Source organism: Typopeltis vanoorti, chromosome 9, assembly GCF_054136105.1.
Source record: "Typopeltis vanoorti isolate ZY-2024b chromosome 9, IOZ_Tvanoo_1.0, whole genome shotgun sequence".
NCBI lineage: Eukaryota > Metazoa > Arthropoda > Arachnida > Uropygi > Thelyphonidae > Typopeltis > Typopeltis vanoorti.
In genome coordinates this window covers 66,746,046-66,771,373 of record NC_143557.1, presented here as the reverse complement: position 1 = coordinate 66,771,373, position 25,328 = coordinate 66,746,046, and the positions used below count along the sequence as shown (strand labels likewise).

Below are 25,328 nucleotides of genomic sequence, written 5' to 3'. Positions count from 1 at the left end.
TCACAGTATTAATACTGAGAATTTAGTACACGTGTATATGTATATATAACTTAGGAGAGAAAAGCATTTCGCTGATAAACAAAGATGCTTTTAAAAATTTCAATCGGAAATAATTTACGTATTGAAAGGAGAGTTGTAATTAAATGATTCAGGCTTGTATGTTATCCATTACGGTTAAAACTTAAAGAATATCAGTATAATTAGCTCAAAATTTGAGTATTCAGGATCCTTTCAACATGAGTTTTTGCAGCATTTATCTCAATAACCATTAGCCTGGTAATAAAATGTTTCAGCATTGTAGGTGGCAGGTTAATAATTATAATATATTATACCTATATAATAATTACACCCATGTCAACTAATCAAAAGAAGAAGTATTTTGTTGACTCTGTTAATAGGTGTTGGATAAAACGTGATATTTATGATTAGAGGTTAATTTCTATCTTAAACATGACCTAGTAACCTTTTTTTTTTTGAGAAGTTTAGGAACATTATTATTGGTAGTCCGGTGATAAATATCATCTGGATCCTTGTTTATGAGATGCAGTGGCAGTGTATTTCTTAAAGTTAGCACAATGTTATCAGCGTAAATCGCTTTTTAGCTGTGGCATCCTAGTGGAGTTCCACAAGGATCCTTACTAGCACCAATCCTATTCTCCTTATACTTGTGTGATATACCGCACAACCCATTATCTTCAATTAAAGCTCTATACGCTGATCATACAGCGATATTGGCCAGATCTTTAAAGCCTCACCTAGCCATCAAGAAACTGCAAGAAAACCTACTGCTAGTCGAACAATATTTCTCCAAATGGCGACTCCAAGTGAATCCCCTGAAGAGCGTAGCCGTCCTATTCTCTAGAAGATCAGTGCTTCCTAAAGAAGATATTCTCCTTTTCAACACTAAAACTCTGTGGAAAACTGAGATCAAATATATTGGTGTAATACTAGATAGAAAACTGACTTTCAGCTCCCATATCAAGACTCTCTGTGCAAACACATCAAAAACCATAGCCCAGCTCTACCCGCTAATTAACAGAAACAGTAAGCTGAGCACCAGAATCAAACTTCTCATGTACAAACTGATGGTTCGTCCAATACTCATCTACGCTTCACCGGCCTGGAGTAATACTTCAAATACTAATATTCTCAAATTACAACGTATCCAGAATAAATGTCTCAGAATGATCCTGGGTGCCCCATGGTTCATCCGAACCGTCCAGATGCATCGGGACACAGATATCCCCTATATATTTACACTTTCATGCAGACTATAGCAATCAAATTCTTCTCAAAAGCATCTGTGCACCCTAACAAACTGATCCAACTGGCTGCAGATTATGACGCAATGGATTATTTTAACCATAAAAGACCTAACGCCACCGTAAACTTCAACACTGAGGACTAATCTCCTAGCCCACTCAGGGCGAGCAATTAGCTCATATACTTTCTCCACTCACAGTTTCTCTCAAGATAGCCGGGAATATGAAAAGCTTTTGCTTCACCCTTTATGTCAGTAAAGTTGATATGATATACAGTTGAGTTAATGATACGCAACCGTATCAAATGCTTTCATTAGATCCAGATATATGCTTTATTGATATGAGCGACTTATCAAGATGCGATTTCGTTATAATAATTTATTAAAGCGCTCGCTGTGGACTTTTTATTAATGAATGCAAATTGCTTTTTATTCAGTGTTTGTTAAAAGCCAAACGACTGGCCATTTTGTTGTTGTTGTTGTTGTTGTTATTATTATTATTATTATTATTATTATTATTATTATTATTATTATTATTATTATTATTATTATTATTATTATTATACCTTAATGGAGTCAAAAGACTCATCCCAGGAGGTCTCAATCTCATACGCACACAATTCATCATACCGTGCCTTAAATACGTGTCCGCACTCACCACACTTTCGGACAATGCATTCTAATAACCTCACTAATCTCCTTATACAGCTTCCAGAAATGACCTATTGCCCCCCCCCCCCCCTTCCCCCACCGTCTTTCGACATTTTATGTAAAAATTCATCGGCATCAATCCGGTAATAACCCCTTCTGATCTGATTTTCCCTTTCAGTCGTTTCCGACAGTAGGTGATTTTGTAGGTATTGCCGATAAAGTATTCCAGGTGATATTTTTACATGGTAGTTCACCATTGCTCCCCCCCTTCCCCCCACACTTTTATCCGGGCTCGGTACATTGTGGCTGGGACGTATTCATGGCTGTAATCCATGAGTGTTCACGGGGCCGGTTTGCCTGTTCTGGGGGACGAAAAACTCGAGTTTCCTGGATAAAAAAATCCTCTACCACCATGTGAGACCGACTAACTCACCTTTAGTCGAAAGAGACCAGATAAAGGTTCCTCACGTCACTGAGGAATGAACCCATGTCTTTCCGACCAAAGGGTTTCGTCTATACTGACTGAGCTACAGAGGCACTAATAACCCCTCAGTAACTTCTATGTCTCAATCATACCCTCCCCTTTCCTCTTATCCACAAGCCAGTGCAAACTACATTTCCTCAATCTATTACTCAACATTCCAGAGACCGAAAACCATCTTAGTCAATCATCTCTGGACCGTTTGCAATATCTTTTAATCCGTTTTTTTTAAATGACCAAATCTGTGCACAGTCATCCCTATGCAACCTAATCAAAGTCTTATACAATGGAACTATACGCGTTAGTGTCTTCCGCATGCATTGCCATAATCTGTTGTGTTGTCCTTACACTTTTAACAATATGTCCCTGCAATTTTAGGTCCTTGTCCACAATCATTCCCAGATATCTCATCTCCTCTAAGATACACATATACTGTATACTACTATTGTATACTATATCACTGCATGCCAATTTGTACGAAGTGTATAAATTAACTTATCGAGGATTTTAGTAAAAGAAGATATCGTGATGAATGGGATGTAGTTTTGGGGATTAAGTAATTTTTTCTTTGTTTACACATAAGAACAGTAATTCCTTTTTTTTGGGGGGGGGGGGTTGTGTGGGCAGCTTAATCGAGAATTTTGATAAATATCGTTGCGAAGATTTCTGCAGTATGAGGATATGATGAAATTGTAATGCCAGTATTAAACCATTAAACCACATAGAACAATTTTTTTGCTTCGGATTTCGTTGCGAAGGCTTCCGTAGTATGAGGACATGATGAAATTGTCATGCCGATACAAGCGAAAAATATCTTATTTGTTATGGTTTAATACCGCCATCACAATTTTTATTTTCATCATTTTGATAAACTGAATACTAGTGAGTGAAAGCCAGTTAACTATGATAATTTTGGAAGGGATCCCATGTTAACCTGCTGAAGGAGAGTTACTTAAGGACTTTATAATGGGAGAAATTTGTTCTGAAGTGGAATTGGAAAAAAAAAACATATTACTGAAATTAAGTGAGAAATTATTAGCATTAGAAAATAATTTGTGAATGAAATTATTATATTTCATATTCGGCGCTCAAAGTGAAATGAGAAATGTACCTGTGAGTAGTCACTACTTCTCTAAAACTCTTTCTTTGGTTTTGTATGACCGCCTTCGTAGCGCAGTAAGGAGGATGTCGTAAGATTTACCTGACGTTGGAAAGATCTACATTTGAATCCCTCCCCACCCATGATTTGAGGAATCTTTATAAGGGAATTTAAGTTTTAAGATGAGTTAGCTGGTCTCATACGTAGGTGAAGGGTTTTATCTTCAAACAAACTCAAGTTTTGCATCCTGCAAGACAAACAAACCGGCCGAAGAATATGCTCCATTAACACAGAATATTACAATGGCTTCATATCTACTTTTGCTGTGATTCTAACCAATTCCAATTTGGTGCTCAGATTGTCACTCAAATATTCCATATTTTCGATTTTCTGTATTTTTTTCCCTTTTAATTCAAATCATGAGGCTGCTATATCATTTCGGTGTCCTCGTGTCCTCGTGCGTGGAATGAATATAAAACAAATATTCAGTGCTCAAAATGGGAGATCGGGGTTTGGATAAACCAATCCACTCTATTTTTGTAAATGACAAACGCCGATAAATAGATGGTGTGTTAAAATTCCAATAAAAATAAATCTTAACCAATCAACTATCACATATTCTCCTTGTATTCTTAGTTGCTTTAGCGAAATCTAAAACAACTAACTACGGTCATATCTGTTGCCTCTGTTATTTCTGATTATTATAAACTAGATTATTATTATTATTATAACGGTGTCTCTATGGAGTCAAAAGACTCATCGCGGGAGACTACATCATTGACACACTAACCATTATTCACACAATATCTGTCATACTTCTTAAATTCATTAAAAGACGAAGCATTCGCAACCACCTCTGGCAATGCATTCCACCCCTTAACAACTCTTCAAGCAAAATATCTAGTCCTGACACTCTTATTAACCACACTCTTGCGCAATCTCCAGGGATGGCCCCTCGTTCTCTCCCTTCCTGCACTGGTCTTAAAAAGGTCATCGGTATCAATCCTATAAAATCCCTTTAATAATTTATATGCTTCTATCATATCTTGCCTCCTACGTCTATCAGCTAGTTTTTGGAGCCCACAGACCTTCAATCTATCCTCGTAGGAAACATTCCACAGACCTGCAACAATCTTTGCAACTCGCTTCTGAATCCTCTTCACCATTTCTTCATCACCAAGAAATCCAGGTGACCAGATCTGTGCGCAATAGTCCAAATGCGGTCTTATTAATGCCTTATAAAGTGGAACAATAACTTCCTTATCCCTGCTTGTCAGTGTGTTCTTAAACAACCATGTAATTTGATGTGATGTTTTGGCAATCTTTGCAATATGCCCTCTAAACGTAAGTTCTTTGTCCACAGTCCCTAGCCTCGTAAACTTCTTGCAGTTCAGTTCTATTAATATAGAAAACAGTATGTGATCTCATCCTCTCGAAGTGCATCACCTTACACTTAGCCACGTTAAACTGACAGTCATTTTCCTTAGCCCATACCGTCAGCCTATTTAAGTCATCCTGCAAGATATCTACATCATCTGAATTGACTATCGCTCTTCCTAATTTTGCATCATCAAAATTATTTCTAATATCATGAATGTATAAAATAAACCAGGGCTGTCCAACCTTAGGTAATCGAGGGCCGCATCACAATGCGTATCTAGTAATTTGGTGAGCACCAACAACACAACCTCGATAGCTGAACAAACAAATAAAACTAACTGAGCACTGATCGTGCGCTCACGTTCCCCGTGAGCTCCGGAGCATGCACTTTGGAACAAAACTGTGTAAGAACTCTTCTTTGACACATCTAATATTTGAAAAACACGTGCGTATATAGTGATGTAAAAACACCAAATAAAATTACCAACATCGAGATTATCGATTAGTGATAGGTTTAAAATTTCTAACACACATTTGATTCAAATTGTTATTTTATTTTTTCGCTCATCAAAACCCACAGGTGGGCCGCACAAAATCTCACCGGGGCCGCTTTGGACAGCCCTGAAATAAACAATAGAGGACCAAGCACTGAGCCCTGAGGTACTCCACTAGTCACCTGCCTTCTCCTGGACTCAGCTCCTCCGTAAACCACTCTTTGATATCTATCCACCAGCCACCCTCTAGATGCCACAAAAGAATCGATACTTCTTCATCTTCGTTTAGTCAAAGAAAATGATCGCCACCTACATAATAATACGTATATGGTTTCCAGGCTGTTTCTATAGATTGGTTGTACTTATTTATGTTTTCCAGGCTGTTTCTATAGATTAGTTGTACTTATTTTAAGTCAAGATATCTCACACGTAAGCTCTATTTGCTTATATGACGCAAAAATTGTCAAGTGTTTTATAACGGCTTAGTACAGGATGCATTTATATGTCAAATATTTTATAACGGCTTTGTAAAAGATGCGTTTACATATTTATACCTGTGTATAAAATGCTATCACTCATGGGGGTTCTGTTCTTCATACGTTGTGACGAAGGGTAACAATTCTGATACAGTATCTCTTCGATGTGCAAAATTAATCATCCCGATGAAGTTCTCTTGCCAGTGCACTCTCATATGATACAACACTAAAGGATATAATGAGCAAAATAATACATTTTCAGGAACATGGTTATTGTTCTTGATAGAAAGGCCAGTACCGCTCATGATACTTCATGGTGAGCATAACTTAATCATCAGTAATTACAGAAACTATTAATCTCTTTGGCTATTGCTTTAAGTTCAGAAAATGCACCATAATTTTTTTTTCTTATTTCTACTGAAAACGAGGCGGTATCAATAATTAATCATGTATCTGACATAGTTCAGCTTCCTGATAACTTAGTTGTGGTCGGTGAGCTCCTCAACACCATATTCAGTGACAGTATATCATAGAGCTTCTTAACCCATGCTAAATTCATTAAAAAAACAACAACATTGTGATTAGGTTAATAATAAAGTTATCGATATTTTTTTGCCCAGAATATCACGTATATTTTAAAGTAGAAATAGATTGTTTTCCTAATATGGTGACGATAATAATAATAAAAAAATATTTACTCAATCAGGCCGAATTAAGAAGCTTATATTTCAATGGAATATGTCCTACAAAGTGATTGTGAAAATAGCCACTGTTGGTATATTGTTTATTGTATCGCAACTTCTATATTGTAATCGATCTAATAAATGAACACCAGTTGCAGTAATTTCGATGTACGATAACTGTTTATCTGTAGGGGGTTACTGCTGGTGCAGATTCGGCGAGGAAGTTACCTGTTTACTGCGAATTGATTTGGTATTACTGTGCCGTACAGAATCAAACGAAGACAATTCCTCGTCTCTCATTTGCTACAAACAGTAACAAATAGCATAGACAATCGTTCGAATCTGTGAGTTTTGATCGTTATCAGGCTGTTGTGCATGTTTTTAAAATTAATTTTGAATTTTAAATTAATTTTTGCTGTATCCAACATTTACTAATGTTATTTACTATAAAAAAATAATATTATAAAGTCTATACACATCTTACTAACATTGCGGTGGACTTTTCAACTGAATGTCAATCAATTCGAAATAAATTTTTACTGAAAATTGATTTTTAATTTTTATTACAGAACTAGATAACGAAAATACAGGAATTTAGAGGGAATAAAAGCAAATTACGTCATGATGATCTAGCTATGGGTCAACAAAATTTCATGATTCATTTTACTCATTTTAATTGGTGTATCGATACAAAATTAATAACGGAAAACTCACGTACAAAGATTATTTAATAGTATAATTTTCGCCTGTGTGTCATAGGCATCTTCAGTACATTTTAAGCTCAAATTAAACAATAACTGACAATTCCAAAAAGCGCCACTTAAGTAGCTGGTGTAAGATAACTAAAAAGGTCAATAACTTTCCTAACAAAAAAAAAATGTATACAATAAAAGTTAGGAAAGATTAGCTGATTTATAAAGTACTATCTCCCATAAAGGGGATAGACGTAAGCCGTCGGATCTGTTTAAGTTAGGAGAATGAAGTCAAGTTTCACATGTTTCTTTATAAAGGCGTTTCATGAGGAACCGACTTTTGTGAAGGACTCTTGTCTTTCTCCAATGAACTCTATGTCTAGTGAAGATGGCATGTTCTGCAAGTCCAGACTTTTCAGGTTTAAAGTATTCAATATAAGATTGGTGTTATTCTAGCCGAATAGAGGCAGATCTTCCTGTTTGTCCGAAATAAGATAATCCACAAGAGCACGGAATCAGGTAGACACCTGGATAACTAAGATGTGGAAGTTTGTTCTTAGGAGAAGTGAGAAAGGTGGAGATTTTTCTAAACGGTCGAAAGGCAACAAAAATATTCAGTGGTTTTAAAAATTTTGCTATACGTTCACTGATGCCTTGTACATAAGGGATAGTAATGCGCGTTATTTCTTTTGTATTTGAAGAGAAAGACATATTAAAACTACTCAAAGCTCTTTTAATGAAGCAATTCTTATAACCATTAGATAGAAAGGAAGAAGTTATGTATTGCAGTTCTTTCTGTAAAATATCGTCTGAAGAACAAAAGGAGTGGGCCCGATGAACCAGTGTTTTAATAGTTCCTGCCTTTTGACTGGGATGGTGATGAGATTCAGCATGGATATAATGGCCTGTATGAGTCTTCTTTCTATAGACTGAGAAATGTAGGTTATTACCATCTGTTGTCGAAGAATTAGAAGATCTAAAACGGCTAACTGCTTATTTGATTCTACTTCTAGGGTAAACTGGATCCTAGGATGAAGTGCGTTTAATGACTCTTCTGATGAACTTCTGTTGAAGTTCAACAGAAGAGCATTCCATACAGCAAAAATGTCATCGACATATCTGAACCAATGAGTAGGTCTGGGAGAAATGTTGTCAAAGATATGTTGTTCAAAATGTTCCACAAAGAAATTGGAGATAGCAGGAGAAAGAGGATTGCCCATTGCTGTTCCTTCAATTTGTTGGTACAACTATTTTTAAAGGAAAAATAACCAGAATCTATTACAAAATCAAATAATTTTACAATGTCTGAAGGAAATTCCTGTTGCAGTAATTCAATATAATGGTTATAAGAATTGCTTCATCAAAAGAGTTTTGAGTAGTTTTAATATGTCTTCCTCTTCAAATACAGAAGAAATAATGCGCATTCCTACCCTTATGTACAAGGCATTAGTGAACGTATAGCAAAAGTTTCAAAACCACTGAATATTTTTGTTGCCTTTCGACCGTTTAGAAAAATCTCCATCTTTCTCACTTCTCCTAAGAACAAACTTCCACATCTTAGTTATCCAGGTGTCTACCAGATTCCGTGCTCTTGTGGATTACCTTATTTCGGACATACAGGAAGATCTGCCTCTATTCGGCTAGAATAACACCAATCTTATATTGAATAATTTAAACCTGAAAAGTCTGGACTTGCATAACATGCCATCTTCACCAGACATAGAGTTCATTGGAGAAAGACAAGAGTCCTTCACAAAAGTCGGTTCCTCATGAAACGCCTTTATAAAGAAACATGTGAAACTTGACTTCATTCTCCTAACTTAAACAGATCCGACGGCTTACGTCTATCCCCTTTATGGGAGATAGTACTTTATAAATCAGCTAATCTTTCCTAACTTTTTATTGTATACATTTTTTTTTTTTTTTTTTGTTAGGAAATTTATTGACCTTTGTAGTTATCTTACACCAGCTACTTAGGTGGCGCTTTTTGGAATTGTCAGTTATTGTTTAATTTGAGCTTAAAGTGTAATGAAGATGCCTGTGACACACAGGCGAAAATTATACTATTGAATAATCTTTGTACGTGAGTTTTCCGTTATTAATTTTGTGTCGATATGTCTACTCACGGTATACCTCTTTTAAAACTAATTGATGTATGTAAATAAAGCAAACTCGATTTCGATAAAGTCACTCACATTTTAGGAAGAGAAATTTTGCCCGAATAGAAAAAAAAAAAAAAAAAAAAAAAAAACAGTAAACGGTTAGGAACTAAAAAAAAAACTCTCTTGAGTATTCTTTGAATCTGATTTCTGCATTTGACATAATACATGCGCTCTGCTTTCCCAGTTAGTTTGATTCCTTCATATGTGTGGTTGGCAAAGAAGCCTGGACATTTTCTTGAAGCTAGTATCGCATCACGCAGATTAATAGTTATATTTCTTGGTCTTGAAGTTAAAGATCACTCATATTTAAAATTCAAATGATTTAATGGTCAAACAGACTGAACTGTGAATGAATTCATATTTCAGTTCATTTAATGTGAATGAAATTAGTTCAGTCAATAAACGGCTGTTTTTGTTTTACACTAGAAATCTTATTGTGACAAATCTGATTACAATATCAGATATAAACAAATGAAAATGCTATGATGTGTCACTGTTTCTCAAAATTCAGTAACTTTGCTTTATGTTTCTGTCTTTAGACAGTTATTTTTATTTTATTAATACCTATGTTAGTTTGATAACAATGACAGTAAAACGTTCACTAAATAAAGTTTACTTGAAAACATATTTTCATTATTATTGTTCGTGTTAGACGCAATGCTATTTTTTTTTCTTCACTGCATAATTTTCTAAAATGCCAAGTCAGACTGAAACATTAAATATTTTTGTATTCTGTATAATCTTTTTAACAGCACATATTTCATGTTCCCACTGCACATTTTGTGTCCAGCTGTAGGTTAGAATAAAGACTGGTTCAATAATTCAAATCTGAGTGGATTTAATTAGTCCCTAATGAATTATAAAAAGAAAGAAAAAATATATGTGGGCGGCTTTAGTTTATCATTAGTTGAATTGAATCTTAGAGGTCAAGAAATGGAAAAGCAGCTAGAAATAAGAGTTATATATATACGAGAATGGCTTCCCTGCTTGTCCCTTTTGCAGCGTGAAAAATCCGAGTGGGACAACCCTATTACCGCCTTATGAGAATGGTTCGCTCACTCGTCTTCAGTTGAAAAAAAGCTTTTCTAAGTCATTTCATCTGAATGAGATGTCGCGACAACGGAGACACTTCGTGGAGAGGGGATTTTATTTTGAACACACTACACACACCGTGGGCCAAGTATTACATCTGTAAGCTATGGGTGTTTTCTTGCCGGTTTGTTTTGTAGACATTAAAACTCCAGGATACACTTATAAAGATTTCTCGCGCTCTAGATAATATCCAAATTCAAGTCTGGCCTTGTATTTCCGAATAAAGGTGGAAGGGAAGTATGTTTTATTACTGAATGAGTTCCCTTTTTTATGCACAATAAGCTATCGATAGGACCATAATTAGTAACTTTTCATGTTCAATAGCAAATACTCATTAATTTCTCAAATGTTATCGAGTTCAATTTTATATTCAGTCTGTATATATAATGTATGTTGTTATCTTATTTGTATATTGGAACTGCGATATTTCAGTTAAGAATGTAACAAGATTCTTATCGAAGTGTAGCAGTTACGAGAAACAGAGAGAACAAAAGGAATAGTTACACCACACCATATATATGAAGAATAAGTTAAAATGTTGATATATATTACTTGCTTTTATAATTATACGACCATTTCCTTTAATAACGTCACTGCAGGAAATAGCAAAAAGTGATACCATATTTAGATGTATATCTTTTAATCCCAAACGACGCCACTTATAACTCGCCAAGTGTTTTTTGGGACGTTTTGAACTTTATCTAGTTTACATTCGGATAAATGGGAGAATGAAACCACTTAGATAAGAGGCTGTTGCATAACGTACATGACATCTTTTCTACGTGTACTTGATAACTGAAGGGGAGAGCAAACGTCCGCACGTTTAGAAAGCAATTGGAGAACAAACCCACAGTGACCTGAATCGTTAAATAAACTAACCCTGAATGGCCACCTTTCATTAGTTACTATTCATTAGGCAAAAAACGGATTCTGTTATACTGTATTAGCAAATGTATATGGTTCATTATACTCTATTATAGTTGCATCCAATGGCTCTAAGTAATTTCCACGATATTTTGTTCTGTTACTGTAGAAATAACGGAAATTTTTGTGCTCATGCTAAATACAATTGATTTTCTACCCTTATTAATAGCAATCTAACACGAATCAATAAGTCTGATATAATGATAACCACGGGTCTATATGAGATTAATTATACTCTTTCTTTTGTATTTGTTTAATTCAGAAAAAATATGTTTGCAGTTAACTTCTCTGATTTACCAAATTTAATCATCGAACATTTTTTACAGATTAGATAGTGCTTTTCAGCGAGAAATTCAGTGAAAACATAGCCTTTTTATTAAAATGGCACCATTTTCCGAACAGACTAAAGCCGAAATGAGATTTAAGTAACTCTTAAAGCAACACTTCTTTAAGTATGTAGCGCTTAATAAACCATTACAGTCCATTTTTAATTTCGGTATTGCTATTTTTCTGTTATTATTATTATCATTACGTGACGCCTCCAGTGAGTTCAAGGACTCATTGCGGGAAGGTACCCCAAATCACACAAACTACCTTCTGCACTACGTAATCCTCCATCTGCATACTCCGTCACTATCCACTATCTTCACATTATGGCATCTTCTCTGGCCGATTTGCTGTATGTAGGATTAAAAACTCGAGTTTCTCCAATAATAAACCATGCTTTCTCCGCATGAAATCGTTTATTTTAAATCGAAAGATTCCTCTTGTCATGAGGAAGGTCTTTTTCAAGTGAAGGGAGCGATGTCGCGTCCTAATTCCAGTTCTGATAAACTTATCAGAACTTCATTGAAGAATTATTTAGCGATCAGTATTTAATGGATCAGTTAGAGAGAGAGAGAGAGAGAGAGAGAGAGAGAGAGAGAGAGAGAGAATAGTTCTCGTAGATACAAACGATAATGTCAATATATTAACATATTTCTATCATTTTACTAATATTTCATTAACTTTAAATTGCATTCGAGATGTCTTGAAAATTGTATTGGAATTTTTGAGAAACTGAACATTTATTCTGGCTTGTATGAAATATATATCATTCGCATCTCAGAAAAACAAAATCAACTCAATATTTTTAAATACCTACACGATCATTTTAGACTTATTATCTCACCTGACCAGTTTTCTGTTCATTGAATTTTGCTAGTTGGTTATCAGCAAAAGTTTAGGGGGAACTTTTTTATGCGAGTTTGTTAAATGCATTTTGTTAATTTTACAAGAGCATAATTAGTATAAGTGATCCGACTTTTCTTTTAATAAGAGCAGATTAGTGAATTGACAAGTATTAAGAGTATTTTTAAGTCTAATATAAATTTACTGATACTTTCAATGCATTACTCTTGCTTTTATTTTATTTTATATCATTTTTTCAGAGCCTCACGCGAAAAATTGTAAACGAACTTTACGCTAATTACAGCAAATATAATGTGTTAGATAATCTGGAAATCCTGCTCAACTTTATCAAGCCGCCTTAGGTCTCTTAGGGGTTATGGTCTCACCAGCAAGTGAAATTCATCTACCACAAGTTATAATTATGAGCTAGAACTTATTACTACATTACGAAAACATTCAAATGTCAAGAAGTTTAATTAACAGAATAGAATAAATAAAACTCAATTTAACTGACCGAGTTTTTTCATAATCGATCATTGAACCTTACACAGAAAGCTCATCAAAACATGACTGATACCCAAGTACAAGTCTACTATCAAATAAGATTATTTACCGTTCCCGTGACAACACGTCTAGAAATTGGATAATATTTAATCATTTTTATGTTGGAATGGTGTAAAAGACTCATTCAAAGTTTCATTTAGAAGCTTCAAGAATGGCTTGAAAACAATAGGAAAATTATGAGAATTGTTGCTGATTTTGAAAAGAAATAAAAAAAAATCAAATAAAAAATCTGCAGGGGATTAAAAAAACAAAAACAAAAGAGTTTTAGATAAACATTCTTTGGACAAAAAAAACCAAAAATCAAATTATTTTTTCTCAAAAAGTTTATAAAATATTAATACATTTTGAAATATACTCGTTTCCCCTTTTTTTATGTTTAAGTCATAGAAATATAGCAGAACAGTATAAGAACACAAATATAGTATAACATCCATATTCAGCATTTTTCAACTTATGCATATTAAACTTCAAGTCCTTCGAACAAGTTGGTTAGCATGACTGTTTACAAGAGGTTGACTTAAACTCTGCAGTTTTAAATATGTTTAAGTAACTTTATCATGTTCATTTAAAAACTAAATTTCATATTTTATTAAGTTCGTCTGCAGTGAAAATTCACAAACAAGTCAGTCAGACAACCATGTATTGTATTTACAGAATAATTAAATCGTGCACAAAAAATAATGAAAAATCTCAAAAAAAAATATTCTGGCTTACGATGGCTCAGTAACATAAAATGTCCAACAATTTTTCTAAATTCCATTAATTTATGTTGGGACAATTATGCACTAAACTGGCTGAGGTGCTTTTCAAATCCTGAGATTCTACTTCTTTGGGAGAAACGCACTTTCCTATCACTCTAGAAACTCTTTCGAAGTATCGAGAGAGCCACGAAATACTGCAGTTGCACACAAGAAAGTTTCCTGGAAAAGAAATTCAAATCACTTTTATTCTTCTTAATTATGATATTCTTAATTATCTTTATTAACAGTACATATAACTATGATGATTTAATGGATTTTCACAACATTAGTATTCCAAGTAGCAAGATTAACAATCATAATGTGATCAGAATATTGCATAACAAAAAATATGATGTTTATTGTGTAATATTTATTTTATTATCGAGCACTGTCTGCCACTCTGCTGTCGAAAACGCCAGATTGTCCACAGTAGACAATTTTAATATACAGTGAGTCCTGTTTACTGCTGGTAGTAATAATGGGTGGATTTTATTTTAAGGAGAGCGGATAGTTGAGTAATTGAAGGTGTAATTTAAAGCAATAAAATTATTACTAAAAGTGACCACAAGCTATAGTGCTCAAATACGTTTTACCCTTGTTATTACCTTATGGCTATCAACACTTTGCAGAATGCGCGTTAACTGTTACCATAGTATTACTGCTACTTGGTACAAAAGTTTTCAATTATTAAATATTCTGTAAAATTTGCTGGCTTTTTCTACATATTCGTATTTACTTACAATCGGCAAGATCACTAGTTTATCTATCAGTGATTAACATTGCAAAAAAAAATCTACAGTATCATTTTAACGGTAAGTAATGACTTTTGATAGTGATTGTGGGAGAATATAGTTTAACTCTGAGAGCTTTTATCTCTCTCTCATCTTCCTTTTCCCTCGCGGTGTCCAGGGTTTATTAATCATCGGCCCTCAAACTTATCAGAACTTCATTGAAGAATTATTTAGCGATCAGTATTTAATGGATCAGTTAGAGAGGGAGAGAGAAAGAATAGTTCTCGTAGATACAAACGATAATATCAATATATTAACATATTTCTATCATTTTACTAATATTTCATTAACTTTAAATTGCATTCAAGATGTCTTGAAAATTGTATTCGAATTTTTGAGAAACTGAACATTTATTCTGGCTTGTATGAAATATATATCATTCGCATCTCAGAAAAACAAAATCAATTCAATATTTTTAAATACCTGCACGATCATTTTAGACTTATTATCTCACCTGACCTTTTCTATTCATTGAATTTTGCTAGTTGGTTATCAGCAAAAGTTTAGGGGGAACTTTACAGGATAAGATGGTCAGCTCTACTCCTCGGTGGATCCTATATCCATAGTGTTGACTTCTTAAGGGTGGTTTGTGGGATGAAAAACCCTACAATAAACTGATGGGAAAAAACCCTACTATTCACACCAAAGATTGGCTGAGGGATATAGCTGAGGAAGTTCCTTCAGCTCCTCACATCAGCAACGAGAATCGAACCTAGGACACTCCTTCCCCAGGGATATGGTTGCGAAGGGCACAGCCACTAGGCTAACCGCGCGGACAGGATTTTATATTTATTTTTTATTTTAGTGCATTCAAGTCCATAAAAATAAACGCAACCTTCTGACGTACTTATTGCGATACAAACAGTGAGCGTGTTTGTATCGTAACAGTTTGACATATCGTAATATTTGGACAAAATATTTTTTGTTTCAATAACTCTTTTTTATTATTTAAAAATTCGAAAATTTTGCTTTTATGATACATACTGACTACATTTTATTGTCTTTAGGGTCATTATAATGACCTAAAATGGATTTTTACAAATTATAACATTACCTTTGACATCGATTTTCTCAATTGTCGAAGGTAGTTTCAACCACGTCTCTGCTGGTAGAGTTTGTAATTGATTGTACCCAAACTTAACTTCTCTTAGTGCTAGCATATTGGTAAACATGTCCCTCGGCAAAGCAGAAAGAGAGTTCCAACTGCAATAAATAAAACATGAAATTATCACATATAAATTGAGGATTTCCTATTATGCTTTGCTTATCAATTTAGTATGAAAATATATTGTTAATTATAGCAACCGTTTTTAAGATAGCTCCTATAATAATTAGTTTATTAAGGTTCATGTAATGGCCTGAATAAATTATACACACCCTGTATTTTCGTTTATAGCGCTAACGTGCTGTCTTGTAGACGCAGTGCATTTTAAGCGTTTAAGTTTAGCGGGCAGATGCAGTGCAGTGAAATAATGGTCTGCTATCTTGCTGCATGTTATAAAGCTACGTGGAGATGCCCGTATACTTATGTGGTCAGTACAAGAAGAAGTGAATGTTTTCTACTATTTCTTCCCTTCTGTATGACCAAATAGGTGGATTAGATTATATGCTGATACTATAATAATAATAATAATAATAATAATAATAATAATAATAATAATAATAATAATAATAATAATAATAGAGTGGCGTAGCTAAAGCTGTTGTCGCTCGGAGCGATCCCAGAGTTTGCCGCCACTCTCAATACACACCAAAATTACTACAAAAAGTCAAAACGACGTATAGGGAAAAAAATTAAAACACTATGTTTATTTTTGAAGTAAAACTTTAAATTCAACATTCTAAAATGTCATTTTTCTTGCTTTTCTGTTAGCAAAATCGTCGATGACATTGGCGAAGTCTATTTCATAGTAATGTAGATAATTCTTAATCAAATTTTATTTAGAAAAACTCCTCTCACAACTAGCAACGCTTACTACAATTGTGGGGAAAATTCGCAGTAGTATTACAATATTTGGAACTGAGTTCTCGAGACTGTATTTTAGAATAACTGCAAAAGTTCAAAAAGGTTCAAAGTGCCTCCCGGGGCGGACCGTCCCCTCCTCACCCCCCCCCCCACCTACGCCACTGTAATAATAATAATAATAATAATAAGTCGGCATGCATTTCAGACGGGAACCAACTTTTCTAATTTTTTCAGACATAGAGGGTGAAGCGAAACTTGATATGTTAGCTGTCTCTAGTGATAATATATTACAGGTTTACAACCTTTCGTGTGAGGGATTAACATAAAGAAGAAAAATTACTAATGCCGACAGTTTGCAACTATGCATGTGGCGTGTGGATGACAACACTGTTGTGTGAGTTCAGTTGCTTGTGAGAGAAGCTGACTTGATCCTACGAACCGGAACTGAAACAACAAACGCCGAATGGCGACCAGAGAATAGACTCGGGCTAGTTTATCATCCGGCCAGGATCTGAGGAACAACTGAAGAAATGATGGCCTATTAAAACTACCTTCATCAGCACACGCATTCGCTTTACTATAGAATTACAAGACATTAGGCTCCTACCATTTCTCTTGGGGGGGGGGGAGCTTTGATTAGAGAACAAAATGTACTGTCTACAGGGAAACCAGCACATACCAGAAAGTACCTCCTTTCTACATCCTACCACCACCACTTAGTTTTAAAAAAAATAAAGAAAGAAAGAAAGCATTAGCAGAGCCATATGTGATATGTTAGGGCGTATAATCCTATCACAAAATGGTTATAAACGCTGTTGTAGATATTTAAAAAACAGCCTCTCTAGATAACAAGGCAATTACGAGTAGAACAACCGAGACAGCAGACGAACCATAACTCTACCTTATATCCACGTGGCGGATAGAACAGCAATATATCGAAGCAGAATGAAATAATAGTTGCCTTCGACCCTCTACGGAAGGTTTCGTATTTTCCCTACAGAAACTGGGTTTACGCAATTTACGGTTTTTGTGGTATCTACTACGTAGGGCAAACGGCCGGTCCTCATGGTAGAACACATCAAAGATGCCGAGAAGCAAAGAAAAGAAAACATAAGTCATTAAGTACCCTGGAAAGAAATCGAGATAGCGTATATTGCTTATAATAGTTATATCCAGAAATTCACTTGGTTGGCCCAGTGGTTAGCATATCCTTTCTTTCTTTCTCCAACCAACAAGTCACAGGTTGGAATCCAGCTGTGGGCATGAATGTTTGTGATTGTCTTTAGGTGGGAGATGGATTTCATCGCTGGATGTGAGGCCATCATCCTTGTTATTGGAGGTGTGAAGTAGCTCGGAAAAGTTCCACGTTTGGTCCTAGAGCAGGGTTTCTGGACTATTTAAAAATAAATTAAATACAAAAAATTATAAAAATTAATAAAAATAAGAAAAAAAAATCCTTAGCCCACTCACGGTACTCACGTACTATATATAGGCTTACAACTTTTCGTGCGTGGGAATCACATTAAAAAAAAAATTCAAGGAGACTTCTGAAATGTTATGAGCTCCCAGTCCATTGCATTAAAAATCAAGGAGTTCGTTAAAACAGGTCTTCTTTCTTATCAGCTATGTGAGCGTCGCAGACTCAGCATTGAATGTTGTGCTACTCTGATTTTAACATTTAAATTTTTTTTCTCGAAGAAGCGTACCACTAAGAATGTGAAACCTGGTAGATTTAACTAAGGGTAGTTATTGTAATGTTTTTATGTTGATAATTCTGGCACATCGTTAACGTGAATTCGAACCATATATGCTGTAATAATAATATTCTGGTTACTCTATAGTCCAAATGATACCACTGCTGACCTCTTTCAACCAGTGGAGCGTTCACCTAACTCTCCCGACATCAGTACTTGCAATCAGGATCTGCTTATTAAAATAATAATAATTTTTTTATTATGTCTCAGATAAATTACATACATAGATATAATAATAATTATATATACACGTATATATATGAAATATTTATAATACATTACAATTGTGAATAACATACTTACAACTTAATAATATTTGAAAATATTTTATTTATTTATTATTATGTCTTAGATAAATTGCATACATAGATACAGTAATAATTATATATACACGTGTGTATATATATATATAATATTTATAACACATTACAATTGTGAATAACAGAAACTTGCAAGTTAATAATATTTTTAAATAATTTTTTTTTTTTAAATTCAGTCCTTTTTATTATTATTATTATTATTGAAATTATGATTGTATATTCTGATTGCATATTTACAACACATAATATTACATATTTACAACAGGTTTAGTTTTTTTTTTTTTTTCTTCTGTATAATGTATTATATTCTTTCTTTGGGAGGCATTTCTGATTTCTTCCTCGAAGCTTAGCAGAGCTTATCTGAGGAAGATAATAGATTGCGGTGGTTTCATGGTTTATGTTTCTATACTGTTGCAAGCCAGGTGTTGCTTTTACTGTTTGTTGGTATGCGCTTGAAGACTTCAACTGCTATTACAGTTTAACTTTCTTTTTTTGTAGTTTTTTTTTTTTTGCAAGTAGGGTTGGATTTAGATATGGTGTGTTTGTGTTCTTGTAGTGATGGTTTTTTGAGAGGGGGTTTGTCATAGGTTGTGTGTGTGTGTGTGTGTGTGTGTGTGTGTGTGTGTGTGTGTGTGTGTGTGTGTGTGTGTGTGTGTGTGTGTGTGTGTGTGTGTGTGAGGGGGAGAGAGAGAGAGAGAGAGAAACAGGAATTGCTCTAATTTTCATTCTCTCTATAATATTAATATAGCGCCTGTTTCAGCTCTCTGTATGTTCCTAGGTTTCTGTTGTCGAACGGCAGTTTGTTTATCATGTCAGGTACGTAGAAGTTTCGGGTGGCTTTGCCGTAGTGATTGTACTTATATGTTATGTAGTTTGTTGACTGTGGTCTTGTTATGTGATATGTTGTTCTGGTTACTCTATAGGTTGGGCTGTAATAATGTTTTAACATGACTGTGTAGTGGCATAAGGGTTTCAACTTAAATATTTTGTGTTGTGTCCGTGCTTCCTGCATAAGTGTGGGTTGTTCCCAGAATATCAGTTTTACGATTTTATCTTGCAACCATTGTAACCTGTTAAGTCTGTAGTCTGCGCAGAATGCATATGATGTGATTTTATATCTTAAAATGTTTTCACATAATGCTTTATAGATTAGTATTTTTTATGTGTGTTGGGGCAATGTCTTTTAATCGGTATAGTTTGCTTGCTATTATCCTAAGCTTGATGTGTAGATAGTTTGTATGGCTATTCCAACTTTGATCAGCATCGAAGTAAAGTCCGAGATAGCGTGTTGTTTTCACCTACGTGATGATTGTGGTTTTAGGTTCTGCGCTTTGTGTGAATGTCCGATAGTGAGATATTTAGTTTCTATGGGCAGGGTTTGGAGTTTTTTGAATTTTATTGGAATAATAATAATAATATTTTTAGGGAATAAATGCGTTTTTAGCTCAAAAAGTACATCTCGTGCCCATAAAATACCCCTTGTGGATATATCTTCTCAAGTTCTCGGTGAAGAACTGTAAATGAGAATTTACATCTTGTCGGTATTTTCCCCCTCCTTCAACCTTCGTACTTTGAATTAGTTTTGTATATTAATAATAAAAATTGTTTGAAATCTAGAACAGTTTATAAAAAGATGTAAAGCAATTAACACTAATTTCAGATACTTCTACATTTGTCATCAAAGTTAATAGAGAGACAGTGACTAAATCTAGCAAGGCCCTTTCTCCTTTTGAAATCTCTTTCTAAATAATCAATAATTCAATGAATTTCTCTTCCTTTTTCCTAAATTATTTCATATGCCTACTGTGTTATGAAATAAAGTCAAGTTAAAATAATAATTACATTTAAATACTAAAAATTCAAACTTTTCTTTCAACAAGGAGATCTCACCTCAGATCCAGAGATTTCAGGGCATGGTCTATAGGTCTGAATGATTTTCGGGAAATGGAATTAAGCTTGTTGTGGGATAAGTCAATTTCAGCCACTTGAGGGAGGTTAGAAAAGGCATTGTCATTAATTTGATATATTTTGTTGTTCGACAATATAATTTTCTTGAGTTCTCGTAGTATACTGGGAAAGGCATAAGTTTCTATGACTTCAATACTATTTCCTGAAAAATCGATCTGTTTTAATTTCGGCGCCCTCTCCAGTCCTTTTGTAGACAAGGACTTGGACCGGCTGTTACAGGAAGAACACAAATGGCCAGAAAGGGACGACTGTGTGACGGTCAAACTACTTAAGAAGTCCTCTTGACCGGCTAGCGGCTCCTCACAAAGAAAGCACATAGAAAGGGCACTGTCTTGAATTTCTATTTCTTTTACACGAAGAGCAGCTAACCAAACGGGTGGAAGTTTTTCACCATCAACCGAAGCTTTTCCCTCTTCTTTGAACGAGTTTAAGATTATAAAACGATCAATCACGTAACTTTTCATCGATTCGGTGACCTCTTCTAACTGGGATGCATTATGTATTTCTGGACAGATGATTAACGTGTAACTTCCTCCATCAGAGACCGTGGTACAAACGCATGGAAATATCTCTTCGGCTGATGGACAGGATGTTGCAGCTCGAGCAAAACTAATCGATAAAGCCAGCACCAATATTTCTGTTATTAGCGCCATCTTTACTAGAAAAATAAAATGTTTATACAAGCAGCTATATAACTGTTAGAAATTTAAAAAATTAACATGCTTTAATTGCAATCACAATGTTAAGAGAGAAAGATCTAAATATGTGCTCTCTAAATTTTATTTATTTATTTATTTTTTTATCACTGTTTCTTTCCGCTCGAAGTTGTGCTTTTATCTCTTAAAATCATTTCCTGATTTTGAGACATAAAAGAGTTTTGGTATAGAAAGCCTGTGCTAAAATATAAACGGTAGTTTAAAATATAAAAACCAGTCAAGATAACTAATTTTTAATTAATAGTGAGAGCGACTTTAACGAGTTTGATGAACAATAAATATTATGGATTTTCAGATCACTACTCATAAAATACAAAAGGCGCGGTCAGAAACGCTTTTAAAAGTATGTGTTTGTATTTAAATACAAATACATAGTATTTTATTATGCATTTCATTTGTATCTACTCCGAGATTTTAAAAACGGAAAGAAAAGTCGAAGCTTTTGTCTTACATTTACACACTATTCGGAAATAATCTATAAAATACATAAAACTCTTATTCCACTAATATACGACCGCATCTTGACAGCCGTGCTCACCTTTGCTCGCCTGGGTTTTGTGGGGATGAGGAGTAATGGAAAACATTCAAATATGGGTGATCAAGATGGTTGATATGATAAAAGAACGATTGGACATGCGCCCTTCGATTGAAGAAGACCTAGGTTCGATTTTTGTCATGAGGCGACAAATTTTTATATCGTTTTTTTTTTTTTTTATATCATAAAGTGGGTTAACCGATTTCAAACTGAGATAGTAGGATATTTCCTTCCCGAAGCTCTCAAAAAAAAAAAAAAAAAAAAAAAGCAAGCAAACTGCCAAACAACACAATACTATATGTTGTCTGGCTGTTAGGCAAAAGTACTGTGTAGTGTGAAGGAGATGGTGTAAGTAGACAGTGGAGAGTGGAGTGTTTAGTAGACTGTAGATCGATCGCGTAGCAGAACGGCCTCCACGTATGAGACCTGGAGGTGTCATGCAATCATCATTATCACTATTCCTGATATGTACCCTCAAGGGTGTGTGTAAGGGATGCATGATAGTACCGTATGATTAAGTTTACAGCATTGTTAACTATTCTATCAAGTATTGTCAGATCTTATATTTTGTCTTCTAGGGCACTTCCAACTGCATTGGTCCACCTGATTCTTCATATTCCTCTAGACTAGACATTTTTCCTGTCATCTTGGGATCAAACATGTTTTGCTAACCTTTCCTTCCCTAAATTCCTATTCTATTTAAGTGACTATTTCCACCATAGGTTAGCTTTGCTTACACATTTTTGAATGCTAACAATGTACTGACTTTTGCGTTCCCCCCCCCCATTTATGTTAGTTTCTTCTCTATTGGATTTCGAGGAATTGTCCAATTTCCCGTTTTGAAATATTTTCTTAACATTCTACTCGAAACTGCCTGTTAATCAAGAAGTTTATCTTCATGTTTAGTGTTGAAGGTTGTGGCTATTGCTTCCTTTCCTTGATCACTATGGCCGCATATAAGATCTTATATTTATTATTTACCAGAATCTTATCTGTTTTAGACTTTTTTTTTGTCTATGTCAACATGGTATTTTTAGTCATTGTGCCAGTCACGTAATAATAATAATAATAAAGTTTTTCATCTTGTAGGCTTCCTTGAAGTTCATTAACGTTATTTTTACGCTAACTTGTACAATTATATGAGTATAATTTTTTCAGCCTTGCAGGATAAACGATTCGTAGAATACTATCCTTTATTATTGTCAAGTGCGAATAAAAATTTCATCTTGAATTTTCACATTTATAATTTGTTGAGGCAGCGATGAGGAAGTACAGCAGAATATGATCCAAATACACCAACATTTTGTTTGAGATAGCCGGGTATATTAAATTTTAATGGATATTTGGTAAAAATACGTAAGATTTTAAATCATGCCTTTACATTTAATAATTGAAATTATTAAATACATATATGTATATTTAGTCTAGAGACTAAACATATAACTTTTTCTAAATCTTCAGTTCATCCATACTAATGTTTAGTGTTGAAGGCTTATGTGCTGCAAGGGTTACAACGTTTCGTGAGTGAAAGTCACATAATATATATAAATATAGAATGATGGGAAAACGTATGCGAAATTTAAAAAAAAAATCTGAGATTCTTTAATAAAGTTTGGGGTATCAGAAAAAAAAAAAACCAAAGCTCATGGAAAAATAGCGCCAAATAAATCGATTTATAAACGAAAACAAAGGAAATGAAAATGGCTGCAACAACTATTGGGAAATAAGCCTACAATGCAGGTTACAAGATGTACGCATACTTAGTAAAACTACAGAGGATAAACTACTAGAAAACAAAATGGATTCCGAAAATTCTGTTCTTGCATATACTGCTCAGTTTTAGCCTTAAAATGATTGAAAAGAGAAGAGTTTCCCTTCCAAAAACAAAAATACACGTTGCTTTTTATTGAGTACAAAAAGACTTTCATAAAGTTAACTGGTAAAAAAAAATAGAATATTAGCTGCTTTAAATGTCAATTCAAAGAATATATTCAAGAACATAAAATAGCCAAAGTCAATTTAAAAGAAATATCAGAATGGAAATAAACATGAAGAGAAACACAGCAAGAATGTAGTTTATCATCTTTATATTTTGATATATCTGTAAACAACAGAAACTCATTTGAAATATAAATAAACTCATAAAGAGAGATAGCCATAATATTATTCTCAGATGATTAAATTCCATCAAACATCAGAAGATGATTTATAAAGATCAATGAAATCATTAAATGAAATCTGAGAACAGTATGAAACTATCTAGAAGGAACAAAAATAATAACGGCAGTCAATGGAGAAAACCCACTTAGAAATAAAATAGTGATAGATAATAAAATAATAGAACACGTAAATATTTTCAGATGCCTTGGATGTGCTCTATCAAATAAAATAAAAAAAAATAAAAAGATATAGAAAAGTGCGGAACCTAACTATAGTAAATTACAGACCTTTGCTACTTATGTAAATATGAATGCAAATGAATAGAACATCTAAATTCAGCGGACAATAACAGACTACGAGAATTATTGTATAAATATAAAATAAACCGAAAATAAAGTGTCGGATGATCAAGAAAGATATAGCATTAGACAAACTACTTAGTCTATATCCTATGATAATAAGAAGAAGAATTCTGAAATGAAATATAAGCATTTTCTAAAACTTGCAGCACAAATAACATGATAGTCAACTTTTAGTCTACATAAAATTCTACAAATCAAACGTTTCATTAAGTAAAAACTTGACCTTTCTAAAATATCGAGACATTCAAAATATTTTTAATTTATCTAAATTTACCATAAAAAAAAAAGAAAAAAATAGTCAAAACAAAACAAAACAAACAGAAGAGGACTCCAGATGAAGTCCGGAAAAACTTACTTCACAGTTCTGGTTTGAGACTATGACGGTGTTCTCCTCTACTTTTGAGTTATCCTTTTAACACTCTCTAACCGCTAGTTTCTGCTGCGCAACGCTGAATTAGAATATTATTTCTACTCTCCGGAGGTTATAACCTTGACATGTCACTTTGGACTCCATATGTAAAAACCAAACCAAAACTTAAGTCGGGTGTTTATTACTTTCTTTTAAGTGATTTTTCTTTTCTTTTTTTTTCTTTTTCTGATTAGCATCCTTGTGGACATGACCTATCATTGCATTGCATAAGATTTGGTTACTCGATAGGCACCACATAGATACAGTTCACTGACAACTCTTAAAAGCTGGACTTCATATGTTACTTGATATTACAATACTGACATTATATTTAATTAAACGTGAGCTGGTGAAAGTAGCAACCTCTTTTTTCACTTGAGCTGTTACTAAGTCACAAATTAAACTTAGTTAAACTCGTGTAAAGATTATCATACCGGATGCGTAGAGTTACGCAGCGTCTTCTCTGAAATTGGGAAAG

General features: G+C 34.1%; 1 protein-coding gene across 2 annotated transcripts; it reads right to left on the bottom strand.

The window, feature by feature from the left end:
* Nucleotides 1-13,434: 13,434 nt before the first annotated feature.
* LOC150103110 (uncharacterized) lies at nucleotides 13,435-24,935 on the bottom strand. Of its 2 annotated transcripts, none has more exons than XM_090397445.1 (4): nucleotides 24,797-24,935; nucleotides 20,591-21,326; nucleotides 15,715-15,863; nucleotides 13,435-14,049 (listed from the first exon to the last, which is right to left on the bottom strand). In XM_090397445.1, exons 2-4 carry the CDS (start codon nucleotides 21,319-21,321, stop codon nucleotides 13,889-13,891), a joined length of 1,041 nt encoding a protein of 346 aa, XP_090253571.1. In that variant the 5' UTR covers nucleotides 21,322-21,326; nucleotides 24,797-24,935; the 3' UTR covers nucleotides 13,435-13,888. The 2 variants fall into 2 exon arrangements, with proteins under 2 accessions (XP_090253571.1, XP_090253575.1); XM_090397449.1 differs by having other exon boundaries at nucleotides 20,591-21,321; nucleotides 24,797-24,865.
* Between the last annotated feature and the right edge of the window lie 393 nt (nucleotides 24,936-25,328).

Bases quoted from the DNA above. Each gene is read 5' to 3' on its own strand.
- LOC150103110 (XM_090397445.1), bottom strand. From the start codon at position 21,321: ATGGCGCTAATAACAGAAATATTGGTGCTGGCTTTATCGATTAGTTTT. The intron at 15,864-20,590 runs GTGAGATCTCCT...TATTTATTGCAG, and splicing joins CTGAAATCTCTGGATCTGAG to TTGGAACTCTCTTTCTGCTT. The intron at 14,050-15,714 runs GTAATGTTATAA...TTTCTTTTCCAG, and splicing joins TGAGAAAATCGATGTCAAAG to GAAACTTTCTTGTGTGCAAC.